The 24,856-nt window shown below is 55.8% G+C and overlaps 1 protein-coding gene across 3 annotated transcripts in view; it reads left to right on the forward strand.

Moving 5' to 3' along the window:
• Positions 1 to 24,856, forward strand: part of ITPK1 (inositol-tetrakisphosphate 1-kinase) — a 160,186-nt gene that overhangs the window by 110,645 nt on the left and 24,685 nt on the right. For all 3 annotated transcript variants that reach the window (XM_060004010.1, XM_069540409.1, XM_060004012.1), the window contains one exon: positions 3,255 to 3,372. In XM_060004010.1, the coding sequence (XP_059859993.1) occupies positions 3,255 to 3,372 (118 nt within the window). The remainder of the gene's footprint in view (positions 1 to 3,254; positions 3,373 to 24,856) is intronic.

Consider the following 24,856-nt stretch of genomic DNA (forward strand, 5'->3'; position numbering starts at 1 on the left):
CTTCAATTCACGTCTTAATGAGTCTGAGTTCTCTCAATAAAGGCCGCTGCCCTAATGCACAAAAGTGGAACCAGAACCAGCTTTGTGTTGTCTGCCAACCATGTGGACATTCTTCTCGGTACTGCGGTGGGGACATCTGAGGGCGGGTCGTGGTGTACTGGACCTCGGTGGCTGGGGGAGAATTGGGCCAGCCCGTCGAAGCAACGTCTCTGATGTCACCTTCCTTTTGAAGGAAAGCAGTGAGCTTGTGTGTGTCCCTGCCATTACCTGTAATGCCTCTACCGGTGGCTGCCCGTCCTGTTCTAGAACAGCCCCATGTGTGTGGCCTTGAAGTGTGTCTCCTAAACACTAATCCTAGGTTTCTCCAACTTATACTCGCAACTCACAGACAAGGAAACCGAGACAAGAGAAACCCAATGGCTCACCTGAGGTGACAGCGGAAGGTGATCACAGCGGGAGACTGGGTTTCTTCTTTTCTTTCTTTCTTTTTTTTTTTTTTTTTGCAGTACGCGGGCCTCTCATTGTTGTGGCCTCTCCCGTTGCGGAGCACGGGCTCCGGACGCGCAGGCTCAGCGGCCATGGCTCACGGGCCCAGCCGCTCCGCGGCATCTTCCCGGACCGGGGCACGAACCCGTGTCCCCTGCATCGGCAGGTGGACTCTCAACCACTGCGCCACCAGGGAAGCCCTGAGACTGGGTTTCTTGACTCTCAGTCCCTTGTTCTTCCCTCTGAACTGCACTGCTTCCTGGCAGTGGGTGGTGAGGGCATTGCAGTGCTTTCAATTCATAGCCCAGAACGTGAATTCATTGGCCAGATCCGGTAGGGGAAAACCTAGAAGGCTGTCATTCGTCCAGTGTTGTTTGCACCCTGCACGATGCCCTGAGCGCTGTGGATGCTGTGAAGTTTGTTGAGTGGATGCCCTTTTAACATGAGGACATTAACATGATTTCGGTCGTATATGTCGATCTTGGTGTCTCATGAACGACATGCTCTTGTGGCAGTGTAGATCTGGTTCAAAGGAACAAGCTCCGGTAAAGGAACAGTGCCGATGGGGAGAGTTGCCTCTGGGGAGCCCACAGCAGAGAGGTTCGGTACCCTGAAGTGAGGCTGTAGGAGAGAGAACCTATCCAAGTTATATCCTTGGATAGACCTTCCTTACAGACATCTCTCACCTCGTTCCCACGTCCCCTGGGGGTGCCAGACGTGGGCCCTCCTGCATCAGCTGCCTGCTTGTTCTGTACGAGCAGGGCAGCGGGCCAGGCTCTCAGGAGGAGGAGGAAGTCGCGAAGGCAGCTTCTGTTCTGCATTTGGGTCTGCAGATGCACGTGCTGGGAGAGGACCTTCTGCGGCGAGAGCGTGTAGGCCCTGTGGCGTTTATAGGTGTGAGGAGGGGAAGAAGGCCTCCCCAGATGCGTGCACTGGCCACCCCTCAGGGACGGAGACTTCTTTTAAACATCCAGAGAAAAAGACACCAATAAGCTCATAACCAGCTACTTTGGTATGAAACATAAGGCAGGAACAGATTTCAGAGAGGTAGATATGAATCTCTGGCTTTTGTGTTGAGAGCTCTTAAAAATGATTACTAGGAACCAAAATAGGTTCACCGGGGAAAAAAAATCCCAAATGGAGCATTCTTTTTTCTGATAAGGTTTACTAGAAGAGAAGCATTATGGCTTTTGCTCCTGGCCTCTGCTGACCTCGCTGACAGATCTTGTGGAATGGGCGGGGAGGGGTGAATTAAGCTGGTGTATTTATTCCCTGGGGCTCCCGTAACAAAGTACCACAAACTAAGTGGCCTAAAACAACAGACATTCATTCTCTCACGGTTAAGGAGGCTGGAAGTCTAAAATCAAGGTGTCTGCAGGATTGGTTCCTTCTGGAGACTGAGGGGGAATCTGCTGGTGGCCGGTGGTCCTTGGCCATCCTTGCCTTGTAGCTGAGCTCGGTCACCGTCTTCATCTTCCCACAGCCTCCTCCCTGTGTGTCTCTGTGTCCAGATTTTCCTCGTCTTGAAGATACCGGTCAATGGATGAGGGTCCATCCTAATCCTGTATAACCGCATGTTAACTCGATTCCATCTGTAAGGACATTTCCAAATAAGGTCATGTTCACAGGGACCCGGGGTTAGGACTTGAACAGATCCGGGGATGGGTGTGCACAGTTCAACCCACAGTAACAACAGCAGCTAGTGAATGGCCTTCCCTACACCCAGCCTTGTCTCTGAGCCCCTCTCCTGTTCCAGCATCCCCCATTTGTGTCCATAGAACCATGGAGTTTTAGAGCCGGGGGATGGTCTCATTTACTGTCTTCCCGACAGTCTGCTCTATCCCCCTGTTGTGACTTGGAGTTCTTGGAGTCACAGAGGTGTCTCCTGGCGGCCCAAGGTCCCTGAGTTCTTTTCCTGGACACATCTTGCTCTGTCTTCTGTTGAATTACACTGCAAATAATGGTTTCTTGTTCCTCATGTGCCTTAACGTTATTTCCCCAAGAAGATTGTAACTTCCTTAAAGACTAACCTTACCGTAGTTCTGCTTGCATTTCCATGGTCTACCATGAAGCTCCTGGGTATTAATAAGCACTTACTGGAGTGAGCACCTGCGGGCCGGGTGGCTGCCCCATGGCGAGTGTCTCATCACCTTCCCACAGACCTACTGAATCCTGGCGTCCCCCTCCCCAGCCCTGCCTCAGAACCCTTCTCAGCGCAGGGTGCTGGCCGCTCATTGAGCAAAATCCCGCCGTGGAGCAGATCGGGTTTTAGGTGAGGCTTTATCCAGGAGTTGAATCAGCTGACCAGAACCGAGTTGTTCTCCTTTTCTCGGCTCTGTTTTCTCACTTTGGGCTCCATCAGCTCTCTCTCCTTCAGATCCCAGGATGACTGCTCCCAGCTGCCTGGTCTCCCAGCTTCCTCTTGTCCTCAGGGAGGGACAGTGCTCCTGTCCCAGCATTTCCAACAACAGCGCTGAGCCTGCCTCTGATTGAATGGACTCGGGTCACATGTCCTCTCCTGAGCCGGCAGCCCCAGGAGGTGGAACGTGCTGATTGGCCTGACCAAAGTCACGTGATCCCGGTGGGGCTGAGTGGGTAGAGGCCGTTTCCTGAGACCAGGTGTTGCCTCAGCCAGAGGTCAGGGCTGGTGGGGGGATGGAGAACAGAGACGGATGTGGGGATGGCGCGCAGGATGCAGTCTTGCTTGTCACCCTCGTTTCAGCGTCAGTCTTCCCTCTCTAACCGGAAGGAGTGTTCTTTCCTCTCAGGAATACATTGATGCCCACCCTGAGACCATTGTCCTGGACCCCCTTCCCGCCATCAGAACCCTGCTTGACCGGTCCAAGTCCTATGAGCTCATCCGGAAGATCGAGGCCTACATGAAAGGTACGGACGTGAGTGGCTCAGCCTCCGTGGCAGTCGGCCCAGCTCGTGGACACAAGGTGGTCGTTGCGTGGGGTGGGAGGAGGGACGGGGGTCCGGTCTTTTTAAGCACTTTGACACAGGAAGCAGCTGTACGTTCTGGGGAGGGCCTTTCCTTCTCCCTCTGTGGCCAGCAGAGTTAGGAAGTAAAAGTCCTAGGGTGCTCTCTTTGGGAGACTGGCTCCAACCACTTCAAGTTTTGTTGTCTTAAACCCACGGGTGCTGATGAAGTATCCAGATAAGACAGTGGTTAGAGAGCAGAAGTGCGTGTAGAATAGCTCAGCGGCAGGCGGGCGCGTGGAGTTACGTAACCGGGCGAAAGAGACAAACAGAGAAATTGAAGGGCCTTTGATCAAACACATGGAGATATGTAATGTGGCGGCTGGACCTTGCGGGGTACGCTCTGTTCTCGCAGGCGGGAGCCCCCCTCTCAGCTGCAGGAGCGTCTCCTGCCAGCTGCGGGCCCCTGCCCCTGAGGACTCATCCTCCCCACGTCCCAGGGCAGGGCAGCTCCAGAGAAGTCGGGCTGCCTTTCCAAGGTGTTTGTTTATGTGAGAAGGGCTTTTTGGAAAGATTCACGTTCACAGTAACCTCCTAGCTCTGCCCCCTGGTCCAGGCGTTCCCTGCTGAGAGTTCTTGTTTCACTTTAAGAGAAAGTGCTTTGCCTGGGCCTTGGGGCTGCGTGAGAATCCATCCTAGAGGCAGGAGAGGCAGCCCTTGTTCCTGCCATCCAGGCCACATGTGTGTGGCCTACAGGGGCTGCCTTGAGCCCTGACCTGGATGGTGACTTGGCCCAGGTGTTGTTCACGTGATGGTTGGACCAGTGGGTGCTTTGACTCACAGGACCAGCATGGGGATAATGAGTGCAGGATTTACTGGGTACGTGCTGTGTGCCCAGCACCGGGCTCAGCCTTCTTCTTACAGTCTCTCTTCTGGTGCTTCTTTATAAAGGTGGGCCAGACCATCCGTCCTCCCTGTTTTGCACAGGAGGCTCTGAGAGGTTAACAGGTATGCCAGCATCACCCAAGCCTGTAAGCTGCAGAGCTAGAATCTAGCCACGTCTCTCTGACTCAGGCTCCCCAGCTCCTAACCCCTAAGCTTGACTTTCATGTCCATAGTCAGAGGGCCCCGGATCTAGCAAGCACCTGGCGTGGATGCAGTCATGGACCCTGGTCAGGAGAATTGGTGAGTGCTTGGTTCTCTAAGGAACCTGCCCTGTGCAAGAGCTGGCTGGTGGACCTGGCTGTCCTGGAAGAGGTCTTGAGGCATTTTGCCCTGGGCGCCTGGCCGTCACCAGGAGACAACATGGACATGACATTCTTGGGGGGCCCCAAAGCAGGCAGCGTTTTTCAGCATGCCAGCATCCTCCCATCCTTGGGTCTGGAGTGGTCAGTGACCGTGTCAGCTTCCATTCCCTTTGCATTCCTTCCCTGGGTTGAACCAGAACCCCCAGATGAGAAGGAAGATCTATAGTGATGTTTTGGCGGAACGTTGGTTCTGGAAAGGAAACCCACCTTTTCCCAGGAAGTGTGTGTGTTAGATGCCAACTATCTGCGAAGGGACAGGAGATGACAGTATGGGGTCACCCAGGAGTGGGAGCCACTGTTCCTGCTCAGCACTTTACCCTGGAAAGCGCTGAGGCATCTGGATTGGATCTTGGAATCTGTCTCCATTTTCATGGGTAGAGAACCAGGGCTGGGATCAAGGGTGAGCTCAGGCCTAGAGCGTGAGCATGCGTGTTCAGCGGGCTGGACTGCAGGGCACACAGGCAGCAGGGTTGTCGCTGGGGGGTGAGTACTGAGGGGGCGAAAGCCTCCCAGACAGGGCGGGGGTGTGAGTGAAGCAGGGAGGGAGCTGAAGTGGGGTGCTTGTGTGGACTTGCAGACCATCGGTCAGAGGGGGGACTTCGAACACCTTGGGCAGTTGGGAACTCCATTCGAGAGCAGCCTTTGAAGGTATGGGAGCTGGTGAGTGAGGAGATGAGAGTACATTTCAGACAGGCAGTGCAGACGCGGCCTAGAGGTAGATTTTGATGGTCGTTAACTGTTGTGAGGGTGACCTCCCACCCAGCCACAGGTGTGAGGGGCTGGTGACTGGCCCCCAGCAGGGACACAGACAGACCCCACTCAGCTCCAACCCAGCTGAGGTCAGCTCAGGGGCTGCCTGCTAGGGGGCCCAGTGAGAACTTGTTGACCAAACTCTCAAGACCGGCTTGGTCCTGGGCCAGCAGGAATTGTGTGGGTGGGCCGTGACCGCTGCACCCTGGGCTTTCCTTATCGTGCACGCCGAGCCGGGCTGGTATTCTTCCAGGAGCGCAGGCAGAGGCTGGGACTTCCTGGAGCCTTTTCCTGCCCACCCGGGGCGGTACATGCGGAAGCACTGCTGGCTCCCACCTCCCATCCTCCCAGAGGCCAGGCTGCTCCTGGCGCAGATACAGAGAACCTGCTCTGGGAAGCGCATCCCTGGCGCTCCCCTGCCGCACTCCTGCGACTCCTGGAGGCTCGCAGCCCTGTTAGTCCTGCTGTAAAGGGCCGTAATTACCCTTTCAGCTCCTCAGGTACAGCAGTCCAGGTGACACCGCTTTTGTGTTGGGAGAAGGGGCTTGGCAGAAACTCCTGGAGCTGTCGCCACCCCTGTGCCAGCGTGGCTCTCCCTGTCCTCAGAGAGCCTTGGTGGCTGCACAGAAGACAGGGCAGTGGGCGAGGCTGCTGCAGGGAGGTGACAGGGCTCCCTGCTCTGCACTGGGGGTGGGCTGGTGGGCTGTGACACACGGGGAGGGTCTCCCGGGGCTAACAGGCAGAGCCCTTGGACCGAGGGTCCACGCTCGGGCCATCCATCGCTGCACAGAGCATCAGCTGTGGGGGACAGGTGAGGCCTGCTGCCCGGAGCTTCCAGCCTCACCTGTCTGAGGACCTGGTGGTTGGCGCCATCTCAGTTCCACGCTCCCAGAGCTTATCTTTTCCTAATTCAGAGCCTGGAGGGGAGGCAGGGTCCTTTCAGCTGCAGACGTGTCAGCCTGAAACCCGCTGACAAAGTTGCTGCCATAGCAGAGACCTGGAGGGTGGATGAAATGAGATGGACTTCGTTTCTCTCTCGCGTAAAAGCCCAGAGGAAGGCTGGCCGGTGCTGGCGAGTGACGGCGGGGACCTAGGCTTCCCCCAGCTCGTTGTTCTTCTGGCGTGGCCCTCCTGGTCCGAGGTGGTGCTGAAACTCTCACCACCACATCTACAGTCTAGACATTAGGATGGAGAGGGGACTAAGAAAAAGGGAGCAAAGGGAAACAGCCCTGGGTATCTTCTAAGGAAAAATTCTGGAAGCTACAGTGATGTTCTTTCATACCTCAGTGGTCAGAACCGAGTTACAAACTGAGCTGCAAGGGAATCGGGGAAAGTGGTCTTTGTTCTGGCAGCCACGTGGCCAGCTGACATTTGGGAGCCCCGTCACCACGGCAGAACAGGGAGGATGAGTTTGGGGCACAACTAGCTGTCCGCCTTCCCCTCCGGGGAGTGGGTTCCTGCCTGCGGCATCCATGGGTGACTGGCTCTTGGAATGACCTTTCCCCTTCCAGCTGGCCAGGGTGGGTGGCCTCAGCAGCACGTTCCTTCCACATAACAGCTCATACGACATGAGGTCAGTAGGCTGACGGAGTGATCCACCCAGAGTGCCTGGGCCCCAGGTTTCCCTAACAGGTGATTGCTTCTGGGCGGGGCTGCACCCACACCCTTTAGCCAGAGGCAGAGATGGCACTAAACCTGGATCCAGTTCAAACCAAGTACAGGAGCCTCCCAGAAGTTGAACACTGCCTGCTGCCGGCTTGCGGGGAGCGGGAGGCTGCGTCACCAGCCGAGATTGCTGGACACGCATCTGCAGGCCTTTTCTCTCGTGGGCACCTGCTTTCCGCATAGGGCCAGGGTTTTGAGGTGGAAGCCCCGAGACCAAGGCCCGGCTCTGCCGCCCTAGGACAAGTGATCCTGGGCAAGGCTCTAGCCGACTCCCGAACTGGCCGGAGCGATGGGCGAGAAAGCCGGGCTGTGATTGGGGATTGTGGGTTTGTGTCCTTGGCCCTGGGGGCAGCAGGTGGTGGAGGGTCTCAGGCCACAGGGCAAAGGGCTCAGAGGCCCTTCCAAGACGGCTGCCGATGAGGTGTGGCTGCCCCGGCAGCTCCCACACATGCGCTCTGGGGGTGACAGATGGCCGTCCGGACGCCGGGCCTCCCTGGGGACGGGGGGTGCACACCGCAGATCGAGCGCCTCTGCCTGTGGTTTTCTGGGAGTTTAATCAGGGCTCAGCTTGCAGGCCGTTTGGAGGCTGGATTGAAATGAGTAATCCAGACACCAAGCAAAGAGAAAACGACATTCCGCAGAGCCTGGGAGACACAATCCCCGCACAGCAGCCGCCGCGGGGTGGGGGTGTGTGGTCGAGTCGGGGGGTCTCACTCAGAGGTGGGGGCCGGCTGTCCGCCCTTGGTGAGCTGCGGAGGGCCGTGGGTGGGAGAGGAGAGAGCGGGAGGGGCCTTGGAGTCAAGGCCTGGGCCCCAGGTCCGCCCGTGTCCCCAGTGTTGTGGTGCCTGCAGGTCACCGTTCCTCTAGGGCCGCTTTGTCAGCGCTCAGGGGGCACCCCGACTGCATGCCAAGCACTGTGTTAGCTGGTTTAATCCTCACCATGACCCTGTGAGACGGGTGGTACTGTCACCACCCCGTAGCGGTGCGGATGCTGTATCCATTGAATCTAGTTGGTTAAGGCCGCAGAGCTACTAGGGGCAGAGCTGGGGTTTGAACCCACGCCATCTGGGTGGGTTCTTAGCCAGTGGTTCCCGAATCCGGCTCCCGGCCTGACGAGGAGGGGTCGAGGCCACAATGGATGCAGTGTGGGCTCCGGCCCTGCTGCTCCTGCTCCGCCAGCTGGCACTGCCCCCGGGTGCCCTCTGCTGTCCAGGCGATGGCATTGTCCAGACAAGATCCCTGCTTCAGTCATGGAGTCTCTGCCCCGTGTGGTTATTGAGGAAACAAAAGTCCTGTCCCTTTTGAGAACAGCGGTACATTGTAATGGAAGAGAGCAGGCTTCGGCCCTGACAAGCCTGGGCTGAAATCTCAGCCCCACTGGTGCGGCCTGGGCAGTCACTGGCCCTCTCGGAGTCGTTTGCTCATCTATGATGCGCGGTTATCATCACCTCGGGGGAGGTGTGGGGAAGGTCTGGCCCTGTCCACTGTAGCAGGTGCGGCCCAGAGTTGGGCGCCCGGTGCTCTCAGCTCCTCCCCTTCGTCCCACAGGATGCCCTGGGTTTGGGTGGGAGGCACGTGGCCGAAGCTGGTAGTTAGTAGCAGGGCCTGGAGTCTCGGAGGACAAAGAGGAGAGGGGTGTAGCCCCCCGAGTCAGGATTAGCTTCCAGCTCCGATCTTGTGCAGGAGGCTGGAGTTTTGGAGTAACCCACCAGGACGGTGCTTCGCACACCTGTCGGGTGGGCCTGTGAGGAGTTGGCCCCTGTGGCACCTACCGGCCCTGGGGCTCCCCGGGTGTCAGCCTGCCCACGTCACGGGGCTGAGGGGTCAGGTGTGAGGGAGGACCGGCACCAGGCCAGGCCTGGACACACTGCTGGAGCGGGTGGCCACGGAAGAGGCTCGGGCCCCGTGGGCTGACAGGGAGGCGGGGGCCTTTGCCTGGGTGCTCCGTGCCTGATTCCACTCCAGGACTTTGGGGCGTTTGGGAGAAACATTGTCCTCGTTCCCACGTCAGCCACTTCCAGCCATGCAGGCAGAGACCCCGCGTCCAGATGGAGGTGCGGGGTCTGCAGAGCAGGGTGGTAGTGGAGCACCGCCTGTCGGCCAGGCCGAGGTGGGCCCCGTGTCAACGTTAGGAGGCAGCTGGTCCTGAACCTGGCCCTGCCCCGGGGCCCGAGTCAGTCCTGAGCCCTGGCGAGTCTCCCATCTGTCACCTGCACGGAGGAGGTAAACGCCCTCGCCCAGGGTGTCGTGAGGAGAGCACGTAGGGCCGGCCTGGCCCTGGGTGGGCGGCTTCTCCTCCCCTTGTTGCTAACCCTCCCGAGGGGGCTGTAATGATCCCCTTTTTCAGTTGAGAAAAGAGAGGCTCTGGACGAGATGCCAGACTTCCTGCTCATCTGCTGGCACACGGAGATGCTCGGGCCTGGCCGGCGCCTTACACAGACCCTGCTGGGAACCCCTGTTTCCTCCTGACCCACAGACCCACCCTCTCAGGAGGCACTCCCGAGTGACCCCCCGCACCAACCCAGGCCCTGATGGCTCCTCCAGGCCTGTCCCTGCAGCCCCTGCCTGTGCAAGGCTGACCTGGGCCAGTAGGTGAGCCAGACGCTGTCTTTGTGACCTCTGGCTCCCTTTCCCCTTGTTGAGTTGACTGACCCCTGCAGACTCGAGATCCCCAGAGCCTTCTTCCCCCTTCACACGCAGTCTCCCAGTGCCCAGGTGAGAAATCTCAACATCTCTTCCCGGGGACATGATAGGGCAGACGGATGCTCAAACACACCTGTTGGTCAAGGTTGATCAGAAAGTACTAGACACCAGTCATTTACACTTCAGTGTGAATGTAAGACCCACCTAGTGTCTTTCCAGCCGAAAGATTTTTTTTTTCTTTTTTTTTTTGCGGTACGCGGGCCTCTCACTGTTATGGCCTCTCCCGTTGCAGAGCACAGGCTCCGGACGCGCAGGCTCAGCGGCCATGGCTCACGGGGACAGCCGCTCCGCGGCATGTGGGATCTTCCCGGACCGGGGCACGAACCCGCGTCCCCTGCATCGGCAGACGGACTCTCAACCACTGCACCACCAGGAAAGCCCCCGAAAGAGATCTTGAGCTCTTGATGCCCCCAAACTGTTCTCCGTATCTTAAAGATGAGGAGAGAGGCCCAGGGAGGTGGGAGGACTGGCCATTGGCCACTCTGTGCCTCCAGCTCAGTCCAGGGGACACACGCCTCTGCAGTAGTCTTTTCTACAGAAGCAGTGCTGTAGCGAATCTGGACTGGCCTGGCTGTGTGCATTTAGGCCAATTATTTAACTGCACCGCGGAGCCTCAGCTTTCCTATCTGTATAATGGGAATAATGATAGCAGCCCCTTCCTCACAGGGTTGTTGTAAGGATTAAACATGGTTATGCATTTAAGGCATAAATACTCAATAGATGGTAATTCTCCTGGGTGACACTGGGTTGTGGTTTCAGACCACACGTGGTGTGTTGTGATCCTATGAGTCCTGGGTTCCTGAGATTCTTTTTAGCACCAAATCCATGCTGGCATCCTTGATCGTGACCTCTGTGACCCTGTGACCAGGCCCCTTGGACAGCACTCCCCTCTCCATCCATCCTTCCTGAGCACCCACACCCATGTTTGAAATGCATCATGTGTGTTTATTTTTAATTATATCAGTTTTATGGATTTATTGTAAAGTTCACATTAGCATTCCTCATATCTGTGATGGATTGGTTCCAGGACCCCCCATGGATACCGAACTCAGGATGCTGGAGTCCCTTACATAAGACGGCGTAGCGTTTGCACAGAATCTACGCACATCCTCCTGTATACTTTATTTTTTTATAGCATTTTATAAATTTATGTATGTATGTATTTATTTTTGGCTGCATTGGGTCTTTGTTGCTGCGCACGGGCTTTCTCTAGTTGCAGCGAGCGGGGGCTACTCTTTGTTGCAGTGTGCGGGCTTCTCATTGCGGTGGCTTCTCTTGCTGCGGAGCACAGGCTCTAGGCGCGTGGGTTTCAGTAGTTTGGCATGGGCGCTCTAAAGCGCAGGCTCAGTAGTTGTGGCTCATGGGCTCTAGAGCACAGGCTCAGTAGTTGTGGCACACGGGCTTAGTTGCTCCGCGGCATGTGGGATCTTCCCAGACCAGGGCTAGAACCCGTGTCCCCTGCATTGGCAGGCGGATTCTTAACCACTGTGCCACGAGGGAAGTCCCAGCCCATATACTTTAAATCATCTCTAGATTACTTCTAATACCCAATGCAATGCAAATTATATGTAAATAGATGTAAATACAATAAAATGCTGTGTAAATATTTGCTGGCACATGACAAATTCAAGTTTTGCTTTTTGGAACTTAATGGAATTTTTTTTCCTGCATATTTTCTATTCGTGGTTGGTTGAACTCCGTGGATACAAAGGGCTGACTGTATACAATTTTTTTAGTATAATTGTTATTTTTAAGTAATTTTAAACTTACCCAAAAAAGGTGCAAAAAATGCTACACAAAGTGCCCGTCTGTATACCTTTGCACAGCTGCGTCCAGTGTCAACATCTTGTGTGACAGTTTATAGTTCTCTAAGCCAGGAAATTCACATCAATAGCAATACGGTTATTAAACAATTTCGCAGCTGTCCCACTGCTACCCTGTTCCTGGCTCAGGATCCAGTCTGGTTGTCCATCTGTGGACTCCGTCCACCTAGAGCCGGGCCGCAGGTTGTTTGTCTTTCATGACCTTGACACTTTGGAGGAGGCTTGACTGTTTATTTTGCTGCGTGTCCCTCAATTTGGGGGTATCTGATGTTTTCCCCTGAGTAGGTGGGGATTCTGCATTCGGGGCAGGAGCGCCACACCAGCAATACTGTTCCCCCCTCCGGTCAGGAGGACATGACATCAACGTGTCTTCCCACTGGCTAATAGATTATTTGGTCAGAGTTGTGTCTGACATGGTTCTCCTCTGCAAATTTCTGTTTTTCTCTTTGTGTTGGCAGTTATCTCATAAGGAGACACTTTGCAGTCATCCTGTTTCTTGTCAGACTTTTACCCACTTTTTTTTTTTTTAAAGCATCCATTGATGGTTCTTGATGACAGTTGCTGCTATTACGGTTTTTGCCAAATGGTCTTTGTATAGAGTTGTTTTTTTTTTTTAATAAGTTTATTTATTTATTTATTTTTGGCTGTGTTGGGTCTTTGTTGCTGCACGCAGGCTTTCTCTAGTTGTGGCGAGCGGGGGCTACTCTTCGTTGCAGTGCGCGTGCTTCTTATTGCAGTGACTTCTCTTATTGTAGAGCACAGGCTCTAGGCATGCAGGCTTCAGTAGTTGTGGCACGCGGGCTCAGTAGTTGTGGCCTGCAGGCTCTAGAGTGCAGGCTCAGTAGTTGTGGCAAACGGGCTTAGTTGATCTGCAGCATGTGGGATCTTCCCGGACCAGGGCTTGAACCCGTGTCCCCTGCATTGGCAGGCGGATTCTTAACCACTGCACCACCAGGGAAGTCCCTATACAGAGCTTTAAAGAGTGAGTGTGCCTCCCTTCGCTCCAGTTGCACTGGAAAGTGACAGGGACTCCTCGGCCTTCTCAGACATCCATGGTGGGGAGGGGCATCCATGGGGCCCCAGCATGATCTCATTTGTAAACAAAGGCAAAGGCAAAGATGAGAATTAAGAAGGAAAAGGAAAAGTTGGGGGTTGTGTCAGATATGGTGGAGAAATCGGGAGTAGACACGTTTCTTTGCTGCAGGACTTTTCAGAGCCTTTATGTGCTAATATGAATCTTCAGTCTCCCAGAGGCAGGCAAACTGAATTTTACCACCGGTGGAAGTTGCGCTGATAGCTTATATTTACAAATAGAGAAAAAAATGCTAATTAAATTCTGACACACCATAAATGATGAGCCACATCTTAACTTCAGAGATGGAAAATGAAGAAAACAAAAGAAAACCAAACCCACGCCCTAGAATCGATGAAATACAGCAATGTTTACCCTTTTCCACTTAATCAGTTATGGGCCCCCATCTCGCTTTTGTTGCGCTTATGGTAAGAGGCCTGGTCCACCCAGCACACCTCAGGAATTGCTGGACTGGATGCCTCCTGAGGGCCGCTCACCCCCAGCCCTGCTCAGATGTGGTCCTGAAGTCCCTCTGTCAGCAGGCAGGGCCCTGATTGCCAGTGGCTCAAATCTGTTTGGCCCGCACCTCTCTTCCCAGAGGCAGCCGCTCTTAAGTATGGAATCTATCCTTGCAGGCTCTTCTCATACATGTACAAATACATGTGTGCTTAAAAAAAGAAAGAAAGAAAAGAAACAGTGTCCTACTACTTGTGTTCTCCTATAACTTGCTTTTTCTCCACTGAACATATGTCTTGGCTTCTTTCCAGGATGAGGACAACTAGGTCTGATCTGCCCTTTTTGATGACAGCATAAGATTTCAGCATGTGAATGAAAAAACCCATAATTTACTCAATTATACTGGGCTCATAAAGTCATTCCAGTTTGATTTGGATTTTTTCTTTTAACTGAGCTGCAGTAAACACAGGTCTTTGCATAGGTCTGTAAAATTAATCCCTAGAAGTGGAATTTCCCGAAGACCGCTATAAACGTTTCTCACTTTGCAGATATTGCTGGATTGTTCTTCAAAAGGTGTGAACAGGGCTTCCCTGGTGGCGCAGTGGTTGAGAGTCCGCCTGCCGATGCAGGGGACACGGGTTCGTGCCCCGGTCCGGGAAGATCCCACATGCCGCGGAGCGGCTGGGCCCGTGCGCCATGGCCGCTGAGCCTGCGCGTCTGGAGCCTGTGCTCCGCAACGGGAGAGGCCACAGCAGTGAGAGGCCCGCGTACCGCAAAAAAAAAAAAAAAAAAAAGAAGGTTTGAACAAATTTTACTCCTTATAGTGTGTGGCTGCTGAAGAAATGATAACTGTCTTACCTTCATTTGCATTTCTTCCATGATTGACAAGAGTACGCATTTCTTCTTGTGTCTGTTGCCCCTTTGCATTTCTTCTGTGTATGAATTTTTTCATGTTAGTTGCCCATTTTTCTCTTGGGTTGTTGGTCTTTTTCTTATTGATTGGTTAGAGCCCCTTTGGGGGTTAAGGAGATTGTCTTATTGTTTAAATATATGGACTGTTTCGTTGCTGGAAGCTTCATCTTTGCACTGGACCAAGCTAACATTTTCTATTCTGCTTTTAGAATATGTATGGCCAGAGAGAGCCTTCAAATATTATTTTTTAAACGTCTTGAAAACAGCAAAGGCTGCCGCATTTTGGGAGTTGGAGCCGAGTGGGGCAGTGAGCCTTTGGGTCCGGAAGGGGCCATAAATCAGTGCAAACAGCTGCCACAGAGTTAATCCGCGTTTCCAGCAACCGTTTCCACAAGCTGGAATGGGGCTCAGGAATGTCCCTGTCTCCACCGGGGCCCGTGTCTAACTTCCACACTCCTGGCCTCGAACACACTGGGTGCAGATAGCACTCTGTCCCCTCGAGAAGAAACAGGTCCTTAGCTGAGTCAGACGGGATGGAAACTGGTCCAGCTGACCAGGGCCATGTCAGACTGGGGACTGTCAGACCTGTGACCTGTGTTCCCCTCTGTCCCTGCCCAGAAGCCACCCCCTCCCCCAATTTCGGGCTGGTTCCCCACCTTCCAGTATTTTCGCCAACAGCACGCCTGTAGCTGGGCAGCTGAGGATCGGGCTGGTAGCAGGGAGGTAGCAGCTGCAGCAGGGCCTTAGGGGGCCCCTCAGAAGCCTCCAGGGAGCAGGGTAGGGGCTGCAGCCACTGCTGAAATGCACCCATCCCCCTACCCAGTGTCTCCAAATAACACAGTCAAGGTCCCCCTTTGAAAACTCATAATAACCAAGCCTATTAGTTTCCTATTGCTGCATAACAGGTAACTACAAACTGAGTGGCTTTCAACATCCCCCCTTCGTTATCTCACAGTTCAGTAGGTCAGAAGTCTACCTGGCGCGGCTGGTTTCTGGTCTCACGGTGTCTCAGATGGGAATCAAGGTGTCGGCTGGGCTGCGTTCTCATCCGAAGGCCCCGAGGAAGAGCCCGCTCCCAGGCTCATGCTTGTTGGCAGGAATCACTTCCTTGTGGCTGTAGGACTGAGGTCCCAGTTTCCCTGCTGGCTGTCAGCAAGGGGCCACCCTCTGCTCTTATGGCCCCCATATTCCTTCTCATGGGCCCCTCCATCTTCAAGCCAGCAGAGGCTGTCCGGCCCTCCCTGTGCCTCAGGCAGCACCAGGCCGGGCCTCTGCATGGCCCACCTGCCGAGCCCTCCCTCACCACGCGAGCGGCAGGGACACAGCATGAGCCTGTCGGCACTCAGGAAGTGCCGCTTCTCTCTGCCTCCCCTCAGGGGGTCCTGGGGCCGAGCACCATCCAGGCTGGCTCCTGGGCCCTGAGGCCTCCAGGTTCACCGCCTGGTCTGTGTGGCCGTGGGCCTGGGTGGATGGAACCCTGGCCTCTCCTCACATCCACTGTCCTCATGTGACCTTCTGAGGTGTCAGGCCCTTCTTCCCCTCAGACGCCGTGGGTGAACTGGACGGTGAGTAGTGAGTGCCCAGCCGTGCCTGGGGAAGGCTCGCCCCGGGCTGCCTCAGCGCCCTGCTCCTGTACACCCTTCACTTTCGGCCTCGCTCCGCCTCCGACTCCATCTGAGCCCCGTGGTGCCTGAGCCGCGGGCAGGGCCTTCTCTCCTCCCCTTTCCCGGAGGGGGTACCTCAAGGGCCACCTGTGTCCTAGGCCTGATACTCATGAGACAGTCCTAGCTCCTGGGGAGCCTTCACCCCATCGTGGGTTCAGAATGGATGCCCAGGTTGTTGACTGGGCCTCAGCGCGCAAGGAGGAGCAGACCCAATGCCAACTGACGGCAGCCAAGCCGTACGTGGTGCTTCCCCCTGCACGGCCCTCACAGGGACTCATCTAGTCCTCACATCCTCACAGGGAGCCTAGGGTGTAGGAGCCGGTGTTACCCCCATCTTGCAGATGTGGAAACAGAGGCACAGAGGGCGGCCAGCCCAGGGGGAAACAGTGGACCTGGGATCGGAACCCAGGCACCCAGCCCACCACTGCATACACCCATGGCCTACGAGGGGCTACGCGGATGAGGATCTGCCTCTCCCAGGATCAGCCCAAAGCCCTGGCAGATTTCCAGGTGGTTCCCATGAGTCAGGCTCCCCAGTCCCCACATCTCCAGGGCATGCGTCTTCGAGGGCTGGAACTTGAATGACTTAAACAAAACAAGACATATTATTTCAACTTCATGTCATCTGGGGCTGTGAATGGGTCTGAAGAGACAGGATGATGTCACCGTTGTCCAATCGTTTCCACCCTTTTGAAGCCCGACACAAATCCCCCCACGAATCCAGCCTCTGTGCCTCAAGGGGGCCTCGGGCTGTAGGGAGAGATGAGTCACCTTTAATAAAGGCAATGCAGAGTGAACCGGAAGTAGGTGCTAGGGGATGCGCGGGGTCAGAGCAGGGGACAGTTCCCGAGTGTCACTGGGGGGAATCAGCAGAGGTTCTGACTTATCGAGGTGGGGCGGGGCGGCTTGGGGGCATCCCAGGAAGATGCCTCCTGAGGAGAGAGGGGAGGCGAGGGTAGAGCACTGCCTTGGGGAGCCCTTCCGTGGCCAGGCTGGTGGACGGGACATTATACTGTGGACCGGGGGGGGGCGGGCAGGAGAGTCAAGGTAAGGACGCGAAGCGCTCTCCCTCACGCCCAGGCCCGGCTCCACTTCAGAGACCACTTCCATCTCTTCTCGTCCATGGGCCGGCCATCCGGGCCTTTCCTGGCCGCCGCCTCCTGATCCAGGCCTGCGGCTGCTTTCCCTCCCCGACTTGTCTGTTCTGCATTGCTGGGTGGCTACCGTCACCACGAGCCAAAAAGCCACTCGGTTGTTTTCAGAGGGGCTGTCAGGCCAAGACTTGGCTCGCCCAGGATGCACAGACATCTTTCCCCGTCTAGGATTCGAGAACACGTGGCTCCTGCCCCTAACAGGATGCCGGCAGGGGGCAGGTGACTTTGGACAATCAGGCACCAGACGAGGCATGAACACTGGAGTCTGTGGGTTGGCGGGGCCAGGCCAGCACTCAAGCCCCATGGCCACAGTCACTCGGGCTGTGCCAGAACAACAGCGCCGCGTGGTGGCCAGTCGAGGAGTTGCAGGCCACCTCCTTTCTTGCCCTGTGCTGGTCAGTTGTGTTCCTCCATTACCCCCTTTCTCCTTTTGTTTCCGGGCTCACAGCTCACACTTATTCACTTCATCTCACACACGTGCACTTGTCAGAGAGTTTCCACTGACGGCTGCCGTCTCTGAGCAGCACTGAGCTAGGGGTCAGGCCAGGTCCTGGCCCCAAGGAACGCACTGCCCGGTTGCACAGTCAGAACCCAAATGTGTGGAAATTTACTAGGGGACCAGAGATGAGCAAGCAAACAAGGTAGCGACGCAGGAGAGAGATGGTAGTGGAACAGGTGAGACTGCCAGTAGGAGATGCTGGGGAGGTGTCATTGTTAGGAGACAGCTTGTTCCCAGGGGCTTAGGGGAAACTGAGGGACACCGGCTGAGCGGGTTGTTGCCGACTGGTGGGAGGAGGGGCATCCCCGAGGCGTGTGGGGCGGGGGGTGGTGAGGATACCACTGTGCGTGGAGCCGGGCTGTGGCTGGGAATGGTCTTGGCTCTGCATCTGGGAGGAGCTGGGAAGTGAGTTAGATTTCCAGGGCTGCTACAGCAAAGCGCCACAGACTGGGTGGCTTAAATCACGGACGTTAATTTTCTCACATTTCTGGAGACTGGAAGTCCAAGGTCCAGGTGCTGGCAGGGCTGGTTTCCTCTGAGGCTTCTCTCCTTGGCTTGTAGGGGGCTGTCTTCTCCCCATGTCTTGTCCTGGTCTTCCCTCTGTCTCCTGTCTCCTCTTCTTAAGGACATGAGTCAGTTGGAGTAGGGCCCCCATGTGACCTCGTTTTAACTCAATCCCCTCTTTAAAGGCCGTATCTCCACATAATAGCCACATGCTGAGGTCCTGAGGGTTGGGCCTTCAGCATATGAATTTGGGGGGACACAGTGCAGCCCGTAATGGGAAGGCAAACAGAATCATGTCGCAGGAGCCTGGAAAGGCTCTTCACTCACGTCAGCCTTGGACAGTTATTGAGCTGAGAGCTGCTTCAGTATATAGGTCGGAGCTTTAGGAAGATGATCCAGGATCCAGCCGCTGTGTGTAGTTTGGGGTGGATGGTAGGTGAGGTGGGCAGGATGCCAGGAATCCAGTGGTTTGAGGGTGTTGCAGCCACAGTGGGGAGAAGATGGTTCTGGTGTGAGAGTACCAAGAAGGGGGTTCCTTGGTTAACAACCGCCAGCAGCTGGGAGGAAGCCCCAGCCCTGGGCCGCCGCACCTGTTCTGTCTGTCCCGGCGAATCTTCCAAGGCTTGAACCTGGGATGGGTCGTGCTGGGCAGGCTGGGGCCACTACAGCTACCCAGACGCCGGGGTGCAGCCGCCCTTCCTGGAGGGAACTGTTTCATAATTTTAAAATACATTTTGTAAACGTGGGGCAGTGGGAGACAACCCTGTGAAGTCGGTACTATTTTTGTTGTCCTCTTTCCCGCGAGGAAGCTGAGGCCGAAGGAAAGTTACTTGGCCAGCGTGGCACAGCTGATATGAGCTGGAGCGGGGATTCAAACCCAGGCACGCCAGGCCCTGGTGAGCCCACAGGAGAGGCCTCCTCGAGGTGTGGGAGAAGAGGGTACTCGGAGGAGGGGGGTGGCCTGACCCAGGGCTTGGAGCACGAGCAGGAGCTTCCCAGGCCAGGAAGGAGCTGGAAGAAGGGGCTTGCAGGGCCGAGGGGCCAGCATGTGCAGAGAGGCTCCAGGGCCTGTGAAATCAGGGGGTTAGTTTTCTCAACTCTCAGAAGATTGAGTGAGAGCCGGGACCCTGCCCACGCCTCCCCGCTCCCGTGCCTGCTGTCAGTGACACGGTGGATCTCCTCACTCTTCCCTCCTGAATGAGGCTCTTTCCTGCCATACAACACAGGCCCTGGGGAATGGGGAGTGGCCCAGGGAAGCAGGGCCGAGCCCAGCTCTGAGAGGCAGCATTTGGTGCCCCGAGCTGGGGGGTCCTGGGCCGAGACGTGAGGGAACCTGCGTTTTTTGTTTGTTTGTTTGTTTTTTTGCGGTACGCGAGCCTCTCACTGTTGTGGCCTCTCCCGTTGTGGAGCACAGGCTCCGGACGCGCAGGCTCAGCGGCCATGGCTCACGGGCCCAGCCGCTCCACGGCATGTGGGATCTTCCCGGACCGGGGCACGAACCCGTGTCCCCTGCATCGGCAGGCAGACTCTCAACCACTGCACCACCAGGGAAGCCTGAACCTGCCTTTTGATAAGGGCCACCTCCCTCCGGCCAGGAGAGGCGGGAGCCCAGGCCAGCGCTTCGTTCATTCACTTGTACACTTGTTCGTTGGGGATGCAGCCATGAACGCGGTAGACAAGGCCCCTGCCTGAAAGGTGGAGCCCCAAGTCGAGGCAGCAGCTCTCTGACTGAGGAGGGAGGGTTTGCATGGACTGAAATTTCCGGCCTTCACCGAGGCCCACCGGGATGTCGCCTTCCCCCGAGGAGCCCTCCCTGGTCTCTCCAGGATGCAGTTAGAAGTCTGCACGCGATCCCTAGCGCAACCCCGCTCTCCTGGGGGTCGGTCTGCTGGCTCATACCTGAGTCACACGCTCCCTCGGCTCTGCCTTCAGCACGCAGGGCTTGGGGTGCACCTGTTGGGAGCCGGGTGAGGGGCCCTTCGCCACCACCCGGCTCCCGGAGGCACCTGTGAGCCCAGAGGCTCCCCTGTTGTGTCGTTTGGGGGTGGGGGTGTGAACAGATGGCAACTCCAGGCCCTTGCCCACCACACTCCCTGCACCCCCATCCCCGCCAAGGGGGAGCTGGCTTCTTTAGCTGGCATTTCGCAGCACTTTTTCCTCATCCTTCCAACTCCAGCAAGTAGACAGGAGTGATTCATTATGACCCCCGGTCTACTGATAGGAGCCCAAGACCTGAAAGGCCACGTGGCTTGCCTGGGCCCAGAGGAGCTGCCGGAACTTGCATGCACGTCTCCGGGCCCCCGTCCAGAGCTTTCGCTCACTGGGTCATGCACGGGCCTCGCCCCCAGCCCCCCACGCCAGCCGGTGTCTCCGGGCCTCGCTCCCTCTGCCGCGGGGCCTGCTCGACCCTGAGTGACCGTGTGTGCGGGGGTGGGACCATTCACTATGTCACCCGTCATCCTCCCTCATGAAAGTACTGCCCAGATTTCTGAAAAAGGGACTGCCTGGGGCTGGGAAGGCATGGTCAAGACCCAGCATTGCTGGTGCCCCAGGAAACTGCCCCCGTCCCTCTGGGAAGCAGCATGACCCTGTGGCAAGAGCGCGGACCCCCTCCTGGGAATGCGGCCTGTGGAAATGACTCATCACAAGCGCAGAGGCTTATCACGCATGAGAGGTGTTCAGTCCATGGCGGAGGAAGATTGGCACAAACATGAATGTCTGACCCGAGGGGAAGTGTCGCCAGTCAGGTGACCAGGAAATGCAAAACCACGGGAAAATACTGGTGGCAGCAGCATTAAGTAAAAACAATTAAAAAGGAAAGTCCAGTCACAGTCACAGCAAAGTAGATAAACAAGATGCTTCTGCAGGGGAAAGTCCTCCAGAGAAGCCAGTGGCCAGGCTGAGAGGGGACAGCTGTGACAGCTGTCGTCTTTTCAGATGGAACAAACCTGGGTGGGCAGGCCTCGAGGGAGCGGAGTGTGAGGACGCAACGGTGGCCCGAGGGCCCAGGTAGCAGGCAGGCGGCCTGGAATGTGGGACATTGGCGCCCAGGCACACTGACCATAGGCTCCGCGTCTGTCCAGATGTGGCCTAGATGCCCGAGGAGCCGGCCTTGTGTGGAGGGCGCTGTCAAAGATCGGTCCCTTCACTCAACAAGTACTTGTTGAGCGCCTACTGTGTACCTCAGTGTTCTAGGCACTGGGCCCACAGCAGTGAATAAACCCACCAGCCCCTGCCCTCATGGAGCCAGTGTTCTAGAGAGGGAGACAGAGCCCTCGAATGTAGTAACTCCTCCCCCTGGCACGTCCCAGGTGAGTCCTCCCCGCTGCCTAGGAGCACGCAGCGGGCTCCAGGCCCCCGGAGCTGCTTCTCTGGCCTGTCTGCAGCTCCTCTCGCCTCAGCATAGCCCTCACTCGTGGGTGTCATTCTCTGGGGCCCCGCCCTGCAAAGGATTCCCACTCTGCATGTCCTTGGGGACTGTCCCTGCCCCAGGTTTTGTTTCCACTGGGTATCATCTGGGTGAAGAAGTTATACCTGTCTGGGAGAAAAGAACTGAAGCAGAGTCTTGTCACAGCTGTCCCCAGGCCCTGCATTGCCGGGCCCCCCCCAAGGCTTCCTTCACATCTGTGTGCAGAGGGCCCGTTCTCCTGGCACCATGCTGGGCACAGCCAGGGAGCCAAGGAGGGTGAGGCCCGGGGCCCAACATCCCCGGTAGCTGGACATGGACCGGCGGCCACGATTCAGAACCTACCCACTCTCCAGGTGGCCTTGCCCAGTGTAGTAATAGAAATAGCAGCCACTGCTATGTGCCTATTAGGTGCCAAGGCCTCCCAACAACCCTCTAGGGAGGCATCGCTCCCATTTTACAGACGAGAAGAGCAAGGCCCAGCATTGTTCAGTCATTTGCCAAAGGTTACAGCTAGTTTACCCCAGGTTCAGTCAGGCTTCAAGGCTGCGCCTTCAAAGTGCTGTCTCCCCCTCTCCCCTGCCCCTATTTGTCCTCTTGTAGCACCTGTTTGTCATTGTCTTTTGTCCTCTTGCTAGCTCTGTATCACCTGCCACCAGTTGCATGGGAGCGTGGCCACCTGCCAGAGAGGACAGGGCAGTGACGTGACTCGGACACCTGGATTCTCACCCTGGGCCTGCCTATGACTTGTGTATGGTCTTGAACTATTCTCTTCCCCTCTCTGGACGTGATAGGACTTGCCATCTCCGAGGACCTCTGGCTTCACGTTCTCTGATGAGGGTAGCAGAGAGGGAAGAGCGGGTGTTTCAGGTTCCCAGGGGCTAATATTTCAGCTCTTAACAGAACACAACCCACCATCTGACTAAAAAAAAAGCCTCTTTCCAACTCCCATCCAGAAATAAAGACGACAAATAAATAAGCGGCAGTAGCCTTTTTCGGGGAACCAGAAATAGCGCCCAGTGCTGACTGATAGAAAGAGTCTTATTCTATTTGGGGGAGAAGAGCTGTTGGCACTGTTGTGATTTTCCCAGGGCGGAGCTGGAGGGAACTCTGCTGTCGCTGTCCCTCACATGGGGCGGGGCCGGCGTGTCTGCTACCACCAAGGCGCCGGCTCCACCGCTGCAGGGCCCGGCTGCTTCCTCGACACTCCCACTCAGGAGACCTCTGTGTCCACGAGCTAGACTGATGTCACCGTCTTCATCTCAAAGGCTGGGTCCATTTGTATGACCAGACGGCAGCGTGTCCTCAAGCAGGGCCTTTGCACTGGCCGTTCCGTCTGCCAGGAGCGCGTTTCGTTACCCCCAGATGCCCAGGCTGACCGCTCGCCTTCCTGTATCTTTGCTCAGCGAGGCACATCTCGATCACACCTCCACCTCCACTGGCAGCCCCCTCGCGCTCCCCGTGTCGCCTGCCAGCACCATCTAGCTGTCCATTTTACTCATCCATCGGGCTTATTGTCCGGTCCCTGCACCTGGAATGTCAGCTCCACGAGGCAGCGTTGCTTGTGTTCCTTCATTGCTGGGTCTCTAGCTCCAGGGATACAACACATTTTTTTGTTGGTGACCAGTTGTTGAAACCAAAATAGAAACGGTAGTAGTTTCTAATTTACTGTGATTTCACAGGCGTGGCAGGGTGATTTTGGCTACAAGCAGCCAGAAATTGGGTCAAGCAGTAGAGTCATCGTGGTCTGCTGTACCCGAGTCCAGCGTTGGGACAGGCTCCGGGCGTGTGGCAGCCTGCAGCCCAGTGAGGGACACAGGTTCCTTTCCAGCCTCTGCCCTGTGGGCACAGGACTGCCTTCCCCCAAGGCTGACCCCCACAGACTGAGCTTGGTCTGTGGGCGTTGCAGGCCGGCATGATCAGGGAGGTCTTGGTCCCGGGCCCACCCTGGAGAGGGCGTGGGGTTTGCAGCTGGTAGTGCCTGTTGCTCAGGGTGTGGTCAACAAGCTCCAAGTTAGGATAAAGGAGGAAGAGCATGACGCTGTGCCTGGGCCCCTCTTTCTTGTCACGCTCGGTCCTTGGCCTCCTCTGCTGGGTCCTGCCATCACCCAGGCTACCACCTCAGACCCCAGAGCCTGAGATTTCAGAAAGGTGTGGCTGTCTGGCCTAATGCTGGATGCAGCCTGTTCATTGGAAGTGTCTCGTCTCTGCATTTCATCTGGACCCCAGATCTCTCCGGGAGAGCACTCTCCTCATCCTTCTCTGATTCACCCTGGCCTTGGCAGGGGCGGGGCTGGGGGACGGGTCTCTGCAGGTTTTCTGGAGGATCGAAGGAGACACTGTACCAGAAGCATTTTTAGCCCAGTTTCCCGCAGGGAGCGAGTGCTCACTTGGGTGGCAGCTGCTACCGCTGGGGTTTTTTCCTTATTTTTCTTTTTCGATTGGTATAAGCCACATACCATAAAATCTACCTTTTTAAAGTGTAGATACAGTTCAGTAGGTTTGAATATATTCACAGAGCTGTACAGCCATCACAGTTATCTAATCCCAGAACATTTTCATCACCGCAAAGAGGAATGTTCCCATTTGCAGTCACTCCCCATTCCACCTGCCCCCCAGGCCCTGGCAACCACCAGTCTCCTTTCTGTCTCTGGACTGGCCTATCCTGGACACTTGGGATAAATGAAGTCATATGTTTTGTGGCTTTTCTAACTGGCTTCCTTCACTTAGCAGAATGTTTTCAAGGTTTATCTATGCTGTAGCATGAATCAGTGTTTTTTATGGCTGGATATATTCCATTGCGTGGTTATGTCACATTTTGTTTACCCACTCATCAGTTGATTGACATTTGGGTTGTTGCCACTCTTTGGCTGTGATGAATCACGCTGTTATGAACATTCCTGGACAGGTTTTCTGTGGACATATGTTTCTGTCCTCTTGGTTGTATAGCTAGGAGTGGACTGCGGGGTCGCACTGGAACTATGTTTAACTGTTTGAAGAACTGCCACACTGTTTCTCAGAGCAGCTGGACCATTTTACATTCTCACCAGCAATGTCAGGACACTTGTTATCGTCTGTCTTTTTGGTTGTAGCCAACCTATAGGTGTGGTTTTGATCTTCATTCCTCTGATGGCTAATGATGTTGAGCATCCTTTCCCGCGCTTATTGGCCATTCATAGGTCCTATTTTGAGAACTGCCCATTTCAGATCCTTTGCCCTATTTTTTTTTTTTTTTTTTTTTGTGGTACGCGGGCCTCTCCCTGTTGTGGCCTATCCCGTTGCGGAGCACAGGCTCCGGATGCGCAGTCTCAGCGGCCATGGCTTACGGGCCCAGCCGCTCCGCGGCATCTTCCCGGACCGGGGCACAAACCCGTGTCCCCTGCATCGGCAGGCGGACTGTCAACCACTGCGCCACCAGGGAAGCCCTGCCCATTTTTTAAATTGGGTTATCGGTCTTTTAATTGTTTGGTTGTTAATAGTTCTTCATATATTTTGGATACTAGACGCTTATCAGATATATGATTTGCAAATAT

This window comes from Delphinus delphis, chromosome 2, assembly GCF_949987515.2.
Source record: "Delphinus delphis chromosome 2, mDelDel1.2, whole genome shotgun sequence".
NCBI lineage: Eukaryota > Metazoa > Chordata > Mammalia > Artiodactyla > Delphinidae > Delphinus > Delphinus delphis.